The sequence below is a fragment of the Rutidosis leptorrhynchoides genome, chromosome 1 (assembly GCF_046630445.1).
Source record: "Rutidosis leptorrhynchoides isolate AG116_Rl617_1_P2 chromosome 1, CSIRO_AGI_Rlap_v1, whole genome shotgun sequence".
Taxonomy (NCBI): domain Eukaryota; kingdom Viridiplantae; phylum Streptophyta; class Magnoliopsida; order Asterales; family Asteraceae; genus Rutidosis; species Rutidosis leptorrhynchoides.
The window spans coordinates 139,064,940-139,081,402 of record NC_092333.1 but is presented as its reverse complement, the minus strand read 5'-3'; the positions used below and the strand labels follow the sequence as shown (position 1 = coordinate 139,081,402).

The following is a 16,463-nucleotide window of genomic DNA, read 5'->3' as shown; positions in this document are numbered from 1 at the left end:
TATTAACTAAAGAAATCTGACTGTTAACTAATATCCGATAAATTGGACTTTTCACCGGTTTTAAGAATACCTTGAACTTTGACCGATTAAAGTGAACTTTGACAACTTTATCCGAATAAATTGGTCAACCTGGTGACTAGTCATACTACTTCAAAAGCCCGACTAGCTGGGGGATTAACTTGGTTCTTTTGCAGCTCAAACTCTTTTTTTTACAGAAAAGTATTATGCCAATATTTGTACATAAACTGTGTGCTTTTGTTCATTTGGGATGTAATCATTTTGTAATTATGTATGTATAGATATAGATGAATATTGTTTGTTTAACTATTCGGTGTGTACAAGTTTATGTGGTTAATTAATGTTTAATTGGTGATGTGGGATGAGGAATGTTTAGGGCAAGTAATAAGTGTCAAAAGGAAAAAAGGAAAACCATTAATGGTGATGATTTGATGTGGGCAATGGCAACACTAGGGTTCGAAGATTATATCGAGCCACTCAAAGTATACCTGAGTAGATATAGAGAGGTAATGTAAGTCTACTAAAGTGAAAAACTGGGCGGGTCGGGTTAAAACATGTACTGTATTTTTGTATTAGTCTGAACCGGTTTGGGTTTACTAGCTTGTTGTTTAAACCACTATCTGTCCAGAAGTTTATATTCTCTATAATTTAAATGGTATGACTTTTTTTCACTACAATCATTTTGAAGGTTTTTGTTGTATTATATATGTTGCTTACACAAACTTTACATTCGTTTAAGTTTTTACCGATTTGACGCATTTCCTTAAAAGCTATTTTACCCAACATGTCTAACCTATTAGAGGTACAAAAGCGTAACTGAATCAGTGGCGGAACCAGAAAAATTTTTCGCCGGGACAATTTTTTTTCTAAAAACGTTCACATTCACTGTAAATTTTTTCCTTCTATTCTTCCATGAAAATACAACCTTGTGGGTCATGGGCTCTTAGGGTGGGGGCAAACTCCGGAGGCTTTTGGACAAAATATGGAGCCTTTTGGGGGCAAAATCAAATTGTAAGCTTGAAAATTTCAAATTTACCAAGGGCAAAAAATTTCAAATCCACCGGGGCAGGTGCCATGTAGTTTTTTTCCCATGAACTGAATCAACCCATTAAAATTTAAATGAGTCGAATATGACTACTCTAGTATAGTAGCTACATGAGTCTTTGATTAGTATAGTTACAGCAATAGTTTATATGATAATTATCACTGATTAATTGATTTTTCTACTTCTTACTTTTCATGATCGGATTGCTGTGGCAGGTGGAGGTTAGTGATGTTATTTTCACTCTTAAGAATATAAGAATTGTTGATTAATTAATAAGTTAAAAAAATAATTGATATTTACATTTCCTTTTGAAGGGCGAGACCAAGGGATCTGGAACGGGTAATGATGGATCTAATACGAAAGATGTGGTGCAGCCTGATAACAATGGACAGGTTAAGTATTGCGAATAACCAATTCTTCAAAGAAACAAATAAGTGGAGTCAATATGCTACAAATAGAATGTTAACTCGAAGTATATCTAATTCTCATTTTCTTGAATTTCTACAGCTTGCTACTCAAGGTTTGTATCCCCAGAGGCTCAATTATGGCAACTCACAGGTATTTGTATTTTAATGGCACGAATTCATAAAAAAAGAGATGGTGTTTGTATCATTGTGTCTGCTTATGTTTTTGGTAGATTAGTGCATAGACTTAATTCAGTTGTTTGCTGAAACTTGTGAATGACAGGCTCAACGTTTTATGGCGCAGATGCAAGGCACAGAGCAGCATTTTCAGATGATATGATAATAATTATTGGTATGTGTTGAGCCTTTGGAGTCAGTAACAGTGGCCGATTCTCTTATAGAGTATAAGACTGAAGCTGCATCAACTAATTATTGTGTATGCAGGAGTATATAGCAGAATCTTTTAAAAGCTTTTATAAAATATATATTATAGAGTATAAAGACTGAAGCTGGATCAACTAATGCTGTAGTAATTAGCTTGTCACTTGTCAGCTACCTGAAAATTGAAGATCCTAACTTCTTGCATACAAACAGATATATGCTTATGATATTTGGAATTAACATTAACATATAAAAACAACCCTGCTACAAAATGTAGGGAAGAGAACTTTCGAGAAATAGTGAAGGATTAGTTACTAACCCAACCTCAAATAAGCTTTCTAGAGAGACTCTTAACTAACTTTGACCACAAGTCAGCACTTGTTCCTTATGGACTGCAGGGATAAGATGATCCTGAAAGCACCTGAATTTTTTGGCCCTTTTTTTTTTTTGAAAAGCAAGTAATACTTATTAATACTAATCGAAAATTTACAGTACAACGATTAGGCCCAAATGCAGGTTGGACCATGACCAAATTTAACCACGAATACAGGGTTACAATTATACAATGTGTTAATGGATTTTGTTTGCTATAAACGGAACATATATGAAAGTATCGATACTTTGAGGCTTCGATAGATGTAGATCTTAACCAACTCCGGTACGCTGATTTGTGCCCGATGTGTAGAATTCGGGGTTAAACAACCATTGATGGCAATCGATTGAGACCTTTTTAATTTTTTTCGATATCCAATTAAAGCTTTGAACTTGAATGTCCGATAATATCATGCTTGTGGACCATTCCTTCTTCCGAAAGATCCTTGCATTTCTATTCCTCCAAATCAAGTAACCACAAACCCACTTGGTTTCTTGCCAAATTGTACGTAGTCGTTTATGCTTATGAGAAAGACATTTGGGCAATTAATCAAAAGGTTCGAGAAAGCATATAAAAGTTATACCCGAAAAGTCCTTCCCTCAACTAGTATATGCCTAATAAGAAATAAGTTCAGAATTAAAAAGGCCCCACTGTAACATTACTATTAGCCATGACTATGATGTCAGAAGATCAGAGTAAATGGTGTACTTTTTGGTGATGTGTCAATGTCATGAGGTGAAGTTAAATATAATAGTGAATATTAAATGTTAGTGGTAAATTTGAGTGGAAAGATTTCGAGCGATGTGATAAAATTTGATTGGAAGTTTGTTGAGAAAAAAAAGAAGCTAATAATAAATATTTCTAAGTCATAATCTTGATTGGTAAAAAAAAGAAACGCAACCTTTTTTCCGTCAAGAAAGTGACTAACACCCCTATCCATCAGATTGTGACGTCGGGTTAAAGGCATCACTTTTCGTCAAGGAGAGGCACATTATTTGACGAGAAAAATTTAACACTCGGATAATGAGTATAAAAGGCGTGATTGGCTGATTTGGCAAGCTAAAATGCCTAAACCACTTATAGGGCGTTGACAAAATTTTATTGGGGCGTATTTGGGTTTTCAACTGATGTTTTGGAAGGCAATTTTCAATACAATATTACAGTATTATTTTGGTCATTTTTCTATCTTTTTTATTCATTTTCAATCAACTTTCAATACTACATTGTCATGTTTTTGACGACCTTTCATTACCCTCTCATATAAGGAAGGTCAGAGGTTCAACTCTCATGTGCTTCAAAATATATTTATCTTGTGGTTACTCACACATTTCATGGGCCTCATATGTTTAAGACGTAAATACGTTTGAGCCTCATCCGAGGGGCTTTTAACACAATCGATGCCCGTGTATATTCTTCGTGGGGGTTTACTCCTGAAGGGCACTAGTACTCTAATGTTCTTCCAGAGAAATAATCAGAATGGTGAGTTCAACATCGTGTTCGGACCATGTTATTGACTCTCAACCATCATTCAAAAAAATTGTTATTCACGATCTTCCACTACCCTCTCATATAACCTTCCTCACTACACTCATTTTCCACGTCACAATGACCATGGCAAATAATCTTAATGTTGTAGTAAAGTCCGTCTTTATGTTCCAACTCTTATTTCTCGTTTAGCTTAATTAAGAAACATTTAACTTTTTCATTACTTATCCCACCACTTTATGGCGTCATACACTTTCTAGAATGAATATAAACTTTATACAAGAATGCCCTTGCAAATCGTATTCTTTTATTTATTTATTTATTTATTTTTGCGATTTGCATATATGGTTTGTTATTCAAAAACGCCATTCGCAATTCAAAGCTAAGATTCGCAAAATCAGACCTAAAAATATTATGAAATTGAGAGGACATTTTTGAATATTTTTTTTTTCGCACAATGTTATATATATATATATATATATATATATATATATATATATATATATATATATATATATATATATATATATATATATATATATTTTATTTTTTATTTTTTTTGTTAAAGAAAACATGTTAGTTAATATCCCTAAAACTTGTACCAATAAACTACCAATAAATAAAAGTTTAGATAATTAAAGGGCTAATTGTGTAAATATTTCACTTGTAAAAACATATACGGAGTATAGAAATAATCTAGCCGCTGACTCCGTTCTTGTCTTCTCGATTTATATCTCCCACTCCGTTTTTGACTCACAGGTATGTTTAACTGCTACTGCAAATAACTCCTCACACACAGTTATTACTATTATAATATTATATTATTAGTTAATTTATTATTTATATGCATATGTATATGTTATATGTATGTATGTGTAGTTTGGTTATGATTAATATAGGTTCGTGTTTATTGTAGTTGATATAATTGCAGAAGATTATATATATCAATGTCTGCAAACTCCGGTGCTACTGAAAGTAGCACAGATGCTGTTAATTCATCTGAAAGACCTAATAATAGCGTTAGTGATGTAAGTAACGGAATTAAGGATGTAATTAAGACTGACTTGTTAGATTCAAAAATTGAAACCCTAACGAAAGAAGTAGAACTACCTTCTGATCACGGTTCAGTTGGTGCTGTTCACCTTTCAATTGATGAAACTAGGGTTTCTGGAGATGAATTGGGGAATATAATGGAGAAGAATGAGAAAGTGTTAGATAAAACTGCTGTTAATGATGAGGAAAAGGAACGTGATAAGGTTGCGGTTAGGGCTGAGTTGTTAGATTCGAAGACGGATACCGTAACGATGGAAGAATTGTCTTCTGATTGTGCCGATGTTAAGGAATCTATCGAGAAAGATGCTGTAGTTTCGTCTGTACAGCCAAATACTAGTGATATTGCTGTTAGTAACAGTATTAAAATTGGGGATGAATTGTTAGATTTTGAAAACAGAACCCGAACGATGGGAACGTCTTCTGGTAATGATGCAGATGCTGATGTTGCTGCTCAAGATTCGATTGACGACAATCGAGTTTTTGGAGATGAGAAAGACGTAGTAATGGAGGACGTTGAGAAATTTGTTGATGAAAATATTGTTAATGATGAAGAAAAGGAAGGTGAATATAAGGTTACGGATTTGGTGTGGGGAAAGGTAAAAAGCTACCCGTGGTGGCCTGGGCAGATATTTGATTCATCTGCTTCGACAGATAAAGCTAAAAAATACTCAAACAAGAAAGGTTTTCTTATAGCTTATTTTGGGGATCAAAGTTTTGCTTGGAATAAAGTTTCAAATATCAAGCCATTTAGGAAGAGTTTTGGTAAAATGGAGAAACAAAGTAATTCAAAAAAGTTCTGTAATGCTGTAAATTGTGCGTTGGATGAGGTATCGAGACGGATCGAGTTTGGATTGGCGTGTTCGTGTTTGTCTAAAGAGGTTTATGATAAAGTAAAAACTCAAGTTTTTGTTAATGCTGGGATTAAGAATGAAGCTAGCAGAATAGATGGTGGAGATAAATTTTCAACTGTGGCTAGTTTAAAACCTGTGGATGTTGTTAAAACGGTGCAAGATCTAGCTAGAGAACATTTTGATGGGTATAATACGTTGGAGGTTATTTCAGTTAGAAGTCGGTTATTGGCGTACTACTGTTGGAAAGGCTATAATCAGTTTAAAGCACATGATATTGTGGATGGAGTAGATAATGAGGTAGAAGACAATTTGAAGATTCCTATAGTGGAGGAAGATAAGGTGGTTGAAGATACAAAACCGGCTTCTGAAAGTGAGAAAGTTTCTGAAAAAAGGAAGTTAACGGCCCGTGATTCGGTACCACGCAAGAAAGAAAGACGATTGAGTGATGATTCTGAGGAAGATAAGGCGGTTAAATACACAAAACGGGCTATTGTTGGTGAAAAGGTTACTCCTAAAAAGAAGAAGTTGAATGCTTGTAATTTGGTCCCTAACAAGAAAGCTGAAACCGTGAAAAGTGTGACCCCAAAGGGGAGCTCGAGTGTGGTTAATGGGAAAAGTAAAATGAAAAAGAGTGATTGGGAAAAATCGACTTTAGAGAGTAAGGGTGTTAAGGAGGATAATGTGAATGAAGATGATGATAAAAAGTCAACTGATTTAGCCCCAAAAAGCTTCTTGAGAATCGGTGATCGAATATCAAGAATCGCAAAACAATTATCTGAGTCACCTTCGCCTGCACTTCTTAAGAACGAATCTCAGAAATCAAAGCATGTTGCGGAGAAAATTATTTCAACTGACCGAAAGAAAAAGAGAAAGAACATGGAATCTGTTGACGAATGATGCAGCCTAAGATAGGTGCGTTTTTCTTTTTTGTTCTTTTAATTTTGTGGTAGATATATAATTTGAATTTTAACGAGCTCTAGGTCTAACCACTTATCTTTTGGGTATGCATTACCTGAAAAAAAAAAGATGGATGTGAATATCATATTATCATCTTGTGTGTTACCAAGTTTTGTAGGGGTCAATGCTTTAGATATTTTTAGGTATGTAGTATACTTGAAATGCATCTTTAAGCTGCAAGTTTGACATGCTGTAATTTCATTCACTGTAGTCCTTTGTTGGGTAGTTTATTTATTAAGTTAAGGTCTTAATGGGGTCAATTATCTGATTCGGTCAGATATTTTACAGTTAAGATCGTTTGAGTTTTTTTTCCAGTTGAGACGTTTAAGCTTTTGTTATTGTTATTCTAGCCTCTTGTGCCAATCAAGCAATATTTTTTAAGCTTTTATTATTGTTTTTCTAGCCTCTTACACCAATGATTTTTTGTGAGATACTTGATCCGCACATTTTTTACAAAAAAATATCCACACAATGAAATAAATCAATAGTATGTAGTATAAAGAGAGAGAAAGAAACTTGAATTCTGATTGGTTCATCTCATCAATTACCGAACTTTTTTTTTTTTTTTTTTTTTTTTTTTCTATTTTGAAGATTGAGTCCAAGCATTGCTCTTGATTTATATTTGAAATTAGAACTGTGGTACTTAATTTGTATCAAATGTTCATTATGTGTTTACCGAAATGTATATAGATCTTTTAAAATTACTTGTAATTTATATATGTAATATGTATTTAGGGAAGAAATAGTTAACATGTAATAATATAGTAAAATGAATCACAGATTAAATATATGTGGATTTCATTTTAGTCCTTTTACGAATCTTATTGTGGTCATATCCAGTGTTGTAAATCCCCCGAGATCTCCCCGAGATCTCCCCCGAGATCTCGTTTTTAGAAGGCAACTGAGACGAGATGTTCTTCTCCCGAGATTTCTTGGTCAACGGGGTCAAAATTAGTCAAAGCCACGATTTCTCGAATTTTCTTGTTAATTTGTAACATTTTCTTGTAAAATTCGTAATTTCAAAGATTTTCTCGCTCATTTCTTGGATATTTTTCTAAAATCTCGTAAAAACGTATATAAATATACATATATTTATGTTTTTATGTATATTTTTATTAGAAAAACTATAAAGTCAACGTCCGAGATCTCTCCGAGATTATTCCGAGATGCTGAGATCTCCCTAAAAATGTTCAAACGAGATCTCCCCGAGATCCGAATTCTCCAACCTTGGTCATATCTAGTGTGGGCAACTAAGAAATATCGTCTTTGTGTGGGTTATACATATTCACCGGCTGGGTCGTCCTCTCAATCTCGTGGGCCTCGTTCAATTATTAAAAGTAGACATTTTATATACGTAAATATTTCCTAGATAAAAAGGTTCTTCAGTCACCAGTTATATTAGGTATTTTATTTTTTAATCTTTTAATCCTTAATAAATAATGGACCTAGGTACGTAATGTTGGGCTACCATTTTTGGGCCCTCTTGGATATTGGGCCCTGTGCGATTGCATACTTTGCACGTCCCAATATCTGGCCCTGTTCACCAGAGGTGGAAATTTGGATGGGCAGGGCAGGTTGGTGAAGTGTTACAATGCTTCGCTTGGTACAAGTTTAAATGGGTTGGGTTTGGGTCGACCACTGAACCTGAAACATTTCTGGCCAAATTTGATAGATTTGTTAGTAAGTACCATGTGTATAACATAATTAAGTTTGTCTTAAACGTAACTCTTACCCCATTTGACTTGTTTCTTTCTATCTGATCCGTTAGGGATAAAACGCAGCCTGAATCAACTCTTTCATAAGCCGTAATTTTTTTTAAAGATTATGTTTCTCAACAACAACAACAAAACCCAATACCACATAAGTGGTGTATGGGGAGGTGAGATGTGACAATCCTTCCCCTATCCGGGAATAAAGACAAGTCATTTCTCCACCTAGAGTGAAAACACTCTCAAAAGTAGAGAAAGTCATCCTTCTCTTTGTTCGACGGATAGAGAGATTGCTTCCGAGTGGACCTCCGGCCAATAAGTAGGAAAAAGTTTTTTAAAAAAATAAAATAAAATTAAAATTGAGACGCCATGAAAATGGTAAAATCAAATTTCCATGGGTTTTAAATCCTGCCTGAAATCCTGCATGAAATTATGTTTCTCAATATTTAGCATATTAGTGTGTCAATCATCGAGTACCCCTACTAATCATCTCATAATGGGTTTTTCAACAAATTTTTCATGAATTTGAATAACTATTTTAATCATCTTATGCCATTGTTACAGGTTCCCAGGTTTGCATTTTTGATCAAAAATGTGAAAATGGTAGAGAAAGCATAGGCCAATACTAAGTGGTTGAACCGTTGAAGCAGAAGATGTCTTTTGAGATGGGTAGACATAGATGATAGTTAGCTGAGACCATCAGTCATTATGTACACACTAGTACTTTTGCGTATGCATGTATAATTTGGGCAACTTGTAAATCTACCGTCTTTTGCAGTTTCAGATGTAGCCCACAGCTTCTCGTTTTTGTTGTTCCTTTGGGGATAGATATTATGTGAGTTTGTAGGTTTTATGTTTAATATAGTCTTCTAATACTTATATTATCTTAAATGGGATGTATTTATTTTAATCTTGAAATGAGTTTACGTTATTTATTTTCTGCATTTTCAATGTGTGGTTTTTCGACCGGGTTTGATCAGCAAACATGGACATCTAAGGATTTGGTAGATGGTTCATGTTTTGGCGCTTTGTGATGTAGTCTAGGCTACTTCTGTAAGAGAAGCAAAATAGTAAAGAACTAAAAGGACTGCGAGTCAAGTTCCAGAATTCTTTTACATATAAGGATTTGATAGATGGTTCATGTTTTAAGCTTGGAATGGATGAATAGAGTGAATCGACTAAAACCATATCAGTTTGAATTTTTTTTTCTCTCCCACAAAAGATACAAATTAAATTATACTACCGAGTTGATTAAATGATTAATCGAAATACAAATTGACCAGACTCTAATCAGTCTACTTGATTTCATTCGTCAATCGTTTTGATTCCAACAGTAGCACGACCCTAACCCATGAACATTTGACATGGACAAACAATCAAACTCCAAACTCGTGGACACAAGTAAGTTTCAGTTAGAAACTTTGTTCTCACAAATATGACTGCCATTTATTTTCTAACTCAATATAATTACTCTAAATTCTTTATTTATCATCTATGCTATTTTTTCACCTATTCAGACGTTAACACGCAAAACGGTCGGTAATTTGATAAGATACTCCTTCGTCCCAAAGAAAGAGTTCATGTTACTACCTTCTTGTATATGAAAGTTCGCAAAATACTTGCTCATAAATTTTTTTCTCCCAGTTACTTTTTATAGAAAACTATGGAGTAATAAATTTGAATTTGAATTACTTATTAAATAAAAATACAAAATAAATGTTTTACAAACATATCTTAATTAAATATATTTTGTTGGTGGACAATTTTTTTTGGGGACGGGGAGAGTATAACTTATTCATGATAGACATGTATTACCATTATAAACAGATATATCCATCATCAATCATTACTTAACAAGGGGAAAAAACAAATTGTTCAAATGGACCAAGCAAACCAGCAACATGGCTTACTCAAACTTAACTGCTGCATCAAAATGTATGGACGAGGCAAATGTGATTATGTTATCGTAATAAAAACTACCAATTGATATACTTCGCCTAACTGAGCTACGTATTTCAGATAACACATTAAGAGGGTTCCCAACTGATGTCACCTTGTTCTCGTGCTCGGTCTAGCCCTCAAGGGCTCCATTGGCAACAAATTTTTTTCCTTACTTATTGGCCGGAGGTCCATTCGAAAGCAATCTCTCTATCCGTCGAATAGAGAGAGGGATGACTTTCTCTACTTTTGAAATTGTTTTTCACTTTGGGTGGAGAAATGACTTGTCTTTGTTCTCGGATAGGAGAATGATTGTCTACATCTCACGTTCCCATACACCACTCATTGTGGTATGGATTTTGTTGTTGTTGATGTTTAAATATATACTCCGTAATAATTAATTTAGAAGTTCCAATTTTTAGCTTTACAATAAAGTATGTCATGGTTGGAGTAATTTAATCATGTGTTACTCTGTGTGTGAGAAAGTATTTTTTTTATTTTTTTAATGTGACGTTTATGTGAAAAAACATCATCATTGATGCGAGGATCATAAACTACCAAATGATGCATCAATTGCAAATTTTCAATTACACAAGTTTTTCCTACAATTTTAGTTGGTTAAGAAGCTAGCAATAGAAACCAACTGCAACAAAATCATAGCTTTCTGAAAAGACGATTTTTATTTTTAACATATAAGATTGACAAAAGCTTAGTACACGTCTATAAGAGAAAGAGTGATACTGGAGCAATAGGCAGAAACAGTTGTATAAATAAAATGTGTTTACCAAAATCACAATACAATCAGGGTACCAATTGTATGACCTCTCCAAACACAATCTAAAACAAAGCCACAACTTGAACTCTTATAAAAACATACCAAAAACAAGACAATCAAATAAACCTCGGATGATTTAAGATCTTGGTTTCTCCTTCTTCTCCTTAAATAGAGCCAAAAGAGAAACACCAGAAACCTTCACCACCTTGAACCTAACTCCGGGAATATCTCCCACAGCATGACCTTTTCGTCCAAATCCAGCAATCAAAACTTCATCCTGTTCCAAACAAGAATACAACTTTTAATAATTTAGTTACTAAAATGACAACAAAAGTTCTTCAAAATGGAAGAATTTAGTACTAACATTTTCTTCGATGTAGTTCAAACAACCATCATTGGGAACGAATGCTGCAATCTTCTTCCCGTTCTTGATAAGTTGAACTCTGGCACACTTACGGATAGCAGAGTTAGGCTGCTTAGCTTCAATTCCACTACAGAGACATGAAAACAACAGTTAATCAAGTATCAACTTCATTTGAGTAATTAATAAAGCTCGTTCAATATTGTTATAAAAAATATATTACATTTTCTCAAGAACAATTCCCTTAGCGTGAGAAGAACCGGCAAAAGGTTTCTTCCATTCGTTACCCAAATGTGACTTCTTGTACGATTTGTCAGCCCATCTTTGCCTCCTGCGGTGGGACTTGAGCTTGCGACCAGCTCCCATTCCATGTGTCTTACTGCAATATGATAATTCAAATAAACATTAACCATATAAACTGAAGCTAAATCTCCAAACTAGCAACCAACTGACAATATACAAGCAAGTCCTAAATAAAACACAAATCAAATACAGCACGCAAATTAGATCAGCTTTAAGTGATCATAGTGACCAAAAAATCCATAACCAACTGTGCACATCAACAAACAATTGAACAGTTTCAAAAATGTAAACGATTAACTAGTAAAAATGATTCAAATCTATATGTTTTTATACAGTTTGACTCATAAGTAAACCAAACACTACCTACTGAATTAAAAATTACAATCTTAACAAATACAACTAAGCAGTTCAACACATTTAAAAAATTTGTTCCAACAATATGTTGCGTGTTCAACAATGAGATACTAATAAAAATCAGTTATTTTACCCTACACATTTTAAATTCAAATACCATTTTAGTAAGTTTGGTGGGCTTATTCTAAGAGCTTATTGCTTATGTGCATATAACCTAATCTATAGCTTATTTTTTTGAAACTTTGAAAGAAAAAAAACCCAAACACAATTACTTGAGCTTATGATGCTGAAATAAGATTTAAAAAAAAAAAAAAAAAACTACAAATTACATATATCTTAATGAAAACAAATCAATCTAACATCTCATTATTCATTTCTATAAAAAAAAAAATTATTGTTTGATTCAAGCATATACTTCATTTACAAAGCTAGAATGTGTTCAAATAAGCTGGCACAAGCTATATATAACTACAAATATTAACCATACATGAACTCCTAAATTAACACAATAATAATAGCAGAAACATAAGAAATTGAACAGATTTAGAAGAATAAGATCATTAGTTGAAAAGAAGGAATTGAAATCATACCCCATGTTTGCAAATTTTAAGTAACTCTCCGGCGAGACTTTGAAGAAGCTGCGGCTGCCGTCTGATAGAAAACCCTACTGCTTGTTATAATTGGGGTATTGAGTATTTTTGTTTTATATTGGTAGTATCTTAGAAGCAAAATGGGCCAGCTTATATGGACTTTTTCTGTTTTGGGTCGTAGTATATATAGGCCCAAGTAAGTCTTCTTTTGAATTATTCTTTAGTAACGGAGAGACATTTGTTTTAGCCCACTTATACCTTCTCACTTAATTTCATCTTGCATATTCAATAGCCCATTCGGTATTAAAAATATTTTTTGGCCGAAATGCCCTTGAATCGCAAAGTGTTTGACAATATGCAGTTGAATTTTCATAATGGCCATTTTGCCCTCTGACCACGCACCGTGCGTGATGGTCAGTGTGTGGTGCGTATTACCGAGCATTTATTGGAGATAGTAACACACACAAACTTACATGCAACACGCATTGTGCGTGTTGCACTTTTAAAAGGGCGCTTAAGTCTTTTTTTGAACGCATAAAACACACAAACATGCATTAACGTGAGATATGCCAAATTTCATGTGAATCTTCAATTTTTCGATTCTTACTTTATTTTGTAATACCTTAAATCTAAAAGCATTTGCAAACCCGTTTACACATTCTACCAAGCACGAGCGCTTTTGTGAAGAAAATCCTTCAAATTTAACCGTGTGGGGTGCGTGATCTGAGGGCAAAATAGCAATTACGTAAATTTAGGAGCATATCGTTAAATACTTTGAAATTTAGGGGTATTTTGACCCATTTCCCTAAAATAAAATAAAATTATATTCAATAATTCATTTGCATTTACAATATTGTAATGATAATTAAAGTGTTTACAGTTTTATCATAAATCTGTATTAAAATTAGCTCTTCTTTGTAAAACTCGTAACTTAGCTTCTAAACCATTTCGACAACATATACTCCAAACTTAAATATAAGCATGCGTAATCATTTTACTTGTACACAAAGATATTGATATTTAAACATGTTCTAATAATACATGATACATGATGAATATAATGTTCCACCAGCAAAATCCACCATCATAATCAAACACAACTATTGTAATTTCTTGTCACATTCTGCAAGTCAATGTAGGGTTGGCATATATGATCATTTCGAATATCTTTAAACAAACAAGTAATGTTTAAATATTTAATTAATTTTTTTTCTTTTAACAGCGATTGGGATCACCCGATGGGGACTAAACCAACCATTGCGATCATCTCCCGTTTCGACTATGCCGATGCAGCGATAATAACCCCGCCCCCATCGCTGCCCGGGAGAAAACCTTGAAACCTATCCCTAAAGCTAAAGGAGTCAGACCACCAACCGCTGGACCACATCACAACTTGTTAAATATTTAATTATTGACTCACAAATATAAAGTTTTTAACCATTTCAAGATATGTCACTAATGAAATCATAATACCTTCACAAAAGAGCTCAATTTCAAATTTCATTAGTAACACATTTTAAGCTGGTAATGAAAAAGGTTGAAAAATGGTATACGAGTAAAAATATTACTCAACCTAAACTAAAAAACCTTATCCATGTACAAATATATAGTTTTCACCCTCAAACTAAAGGTACAATCACAAGCATAATAATTTTCATGACACTTCAACTTCATAGTTGTATACTTTATACACTTTTCAACCATTAATAACATGCTGACATTACAAATATACATGTAGATACTAACAGTTTTATATACATGTAGATACTAACAGTTTTATAAAACACACATGTAACATCAGACAACATAACCTAGTAAAAACATCGTACTACTTTGGTCCTTTCTTTAACAACACCCCAAGTTTCTTCATCAACATGTTACTAGTTTTCTTGCTCGATATATCATCTTCAACATCTTCCGAATAAGGCGAATTCGACTTGTCACCAATAACATGAAAATGATCAAGCGACTCCGATGACTCGACTAACTTCCCATTTTCGCCATCACCCAAAACAATCGCGGCTGCCACCTCAGCAGCCTTCCTCCACTGCTCCGTTTGCACTTTTAACCTTTTTAACTCGTTCTCCAACTCCGCATTTGCAGCCAACGCGGACCCCAGTTCATTCTCATCATTCAACGTTACCATTTCAAGTTGTTCTTGAGTTTGACTAACGAGTTCTAAAGCTCGTGATTCGGAGTCTTTTGACTCGTTTAATTGGATCTTTAACTCTTGAACAACATCCACATTTTTCGAAAGTTCTAACCGCAATCTCGTTATCTCATCATTAGCCTCTTTGGACTCATTAACTTCTTGTAACCGAATTTTGAGTTTTTGGTTCTCGTTTAAGGCCGCAGTTAGATGTTTTTGGACAGCTTTGAGTTCGGACTCCCATGCTCGGTCCCGGTCCTGTGAGACTTTTCTGAGTTCTTTAATTCGAGATTCATCACTAGCCCAAAGCTCGTCGAGCTGTTGTTGCGATTCATCGAGTTTGGCTAATGTAGCCGCGAGTTGTTTCTTGGCTTCCTCGGCTTCTTGATGAGCCCGTTTCGTGTATGAATCAGATTGGCTCAACTGGTCCTTTGTTTTCTTGAGCTCATCTTGAAGCCGAGTAAGTTGACTTTCTAATTCAGCTACTCTTCCTACTCTTCTTTTCTGTAATATTATTATTTTTTAACCAAAAATAATAAAAATTAGCTAAAAACTACAGTATATATTACATTACAAATGCAAACTAAAAAGAAAAAAACCATCCTAAGCATACTTGAGGCACTTTACAATATTTATACTCTACTATTCACCAAAATTTCAATTCACCCCAAATTATTTTGAGGCAGAGCTAATATTTTTCTAGAAGTTCAGAATTATTGACAATTGATATAGACATATTTAAGAGTTGTAATCAAAAATCATTTATAGGTTTAAATGTGTCATATTTAATGCTAGAGATGTCAAATATCCGGTAGGTAGTTGTGAATGCATCACAATTAATGCATAAAAGTTTTCTTAAAACAACTCTAAAAGTTGCAATTCCAAATCTATTCAATTACAGAGTAATTTATCGAGTACTACTTTCAATTTTATTTAATTGTATAACTTTCAATACTTAATTTTTTTTTTATTTAATTGTAATACAAGTTTCGTCGCTAATCCAAAAAAAAAAAAATGCATTTATTCATGGTAACTCCATAAAATTAAATTAAATACCATAAGATTAGCATTCTTCTAAAAAGTAGCTATTATCTCTTTTAAACATAACGAGACCCACAAATATTATCATACCTCGGAAGACAGACCATGTTGCAACCGATGGTCAACAGCCTTAGGACTTCTTGTTGACAAACTTCGCGAGGACCCGTTGTCACGGTTCGCTCCGGTGGTTTTAGGTTTCCCCAGAGAACTCGTTGTTCCGCCTCTGTATTTCATGTAAACCAAGTAACTAATTACCTTTGATTACATAATGACTAAATGGTAATGGTATTTGAAACCGAGAAATATGGAAGGAAAATGTTACATTGACTATATGAACATGTTAGTATTTGATAACGTGAAAGAAAGTGGGAGAGCATACCTTGTTTTGGGATGTTGCATTGTCCAAAATACCCCTAAACCAGAGTGTCTAAAATGATTACAAGAGAAATACTTGTGGGACAAATATTTGTGTCTTAAAACGTATGCTATATACATGTAAAAGGATACCAATGAATGATGACATCAAGTAAACCTCAATTTAATCAATACCCATTAAAAGAAAACAAACAAATAGTCAAAATCTATCATTTTTAAATGTAGTTGAAATCACTAACATATATTCTTTTACAAATAGTAATGCATGGCGTACAAGTTAATAAAGAACTACGATTCTAAG

At 33.7% G+C, this 16,463-nt stretch overlaps 3 protein-coding genes and 1 long non-coding RNA gene across 4 annotated transcripts; 2 read left to right on the top strand and 2 right to left on the bottom strand.

Moving 5' to 3' along the window:
- The first annotated feature begins 380 nt into the window (after positions 1–380).
- LOC139865745 (uncharacterized) lies at positions 381–1,878 on the top strand. The gene is made up of 3 exons (XR_011765089.1): positions 381–1,455; positions 1,571–1,621; positions 1,751–1,878. It is a non-coding gene; the product is annotated as an uncharacterized lncRNA (long non-coding RNA).
- Positions 1,879–4,412: 2,534 nt separating this feature from the next.
- LOC139865737 (uncharacterized) lies at positions 4,413–9,188 on the top strand. The gene is made up of 3 exons (XM_071853834.1): positions 4,413–4,465; positions 4,623–6,522; positions 8,841–9,188. Exon 2 carries the CDS (start codon positions 4,654–4,656, stop codon positions 6,505–6,507), a length of 1,854 nt encoding a protein of 617 aa, XP_071709935.1. The 5' UTR covers positions 4,413–4,465; positions 4,623–4,653; the 3' UTR covers positions 6,508–6,522; positions 8,841–9,188.
- A 1,764-nt stretch (positions 9,189–10,952) lies between these two features.
- On the bottom strand, positions 10,953–12,710 carry LOC139865729 (small ribosomal subunit protein uS12). The gene is made up of 4 exons (XM_071853823.1): positions 12,598–12,710; positions 11,574–11,729; positions 11,354–11,480; positions 10,953–11,266 (listed from the first exon to the last, which is right to left on the bottom strand). Exons 1-4 carry the CDS (start codon positions 12,600–12,602, stop codon positions 11,126–11,128), a joined length of 429 nt encoding a protein of 142 aa, XP_071709924.1. The 5' UTR covers positions 12,603–12,710; the 3' UTR covers positions 10,953–11,125.
- Positions 12,711–14,293: 1,583 nt separating this feature from the next.
- Positions 14,294–16,215, bottom strand: LOC139865726 (uncharacterized). The gene is made up of 3 exons (XM_071853808.1): positions 16,167–16,215; positions 15,878–16,010; positions 14,294–15,250 (listed from the first exon to the last, which is right to left on the bottom strand). Exons 1-3 carry the CDS (start codon positions 16,184–16,186, stop codon positions 14,426–14,428), a joined length of 978 nt encoding a protein of 325 aa, XP_071709909.1. The 5' UTR covers positions 16,187–16,215; the 3' UTR covers positions 14,294–14,425.
- Positions 16,216–16,463: the final 248 nt, after the last annotated feature.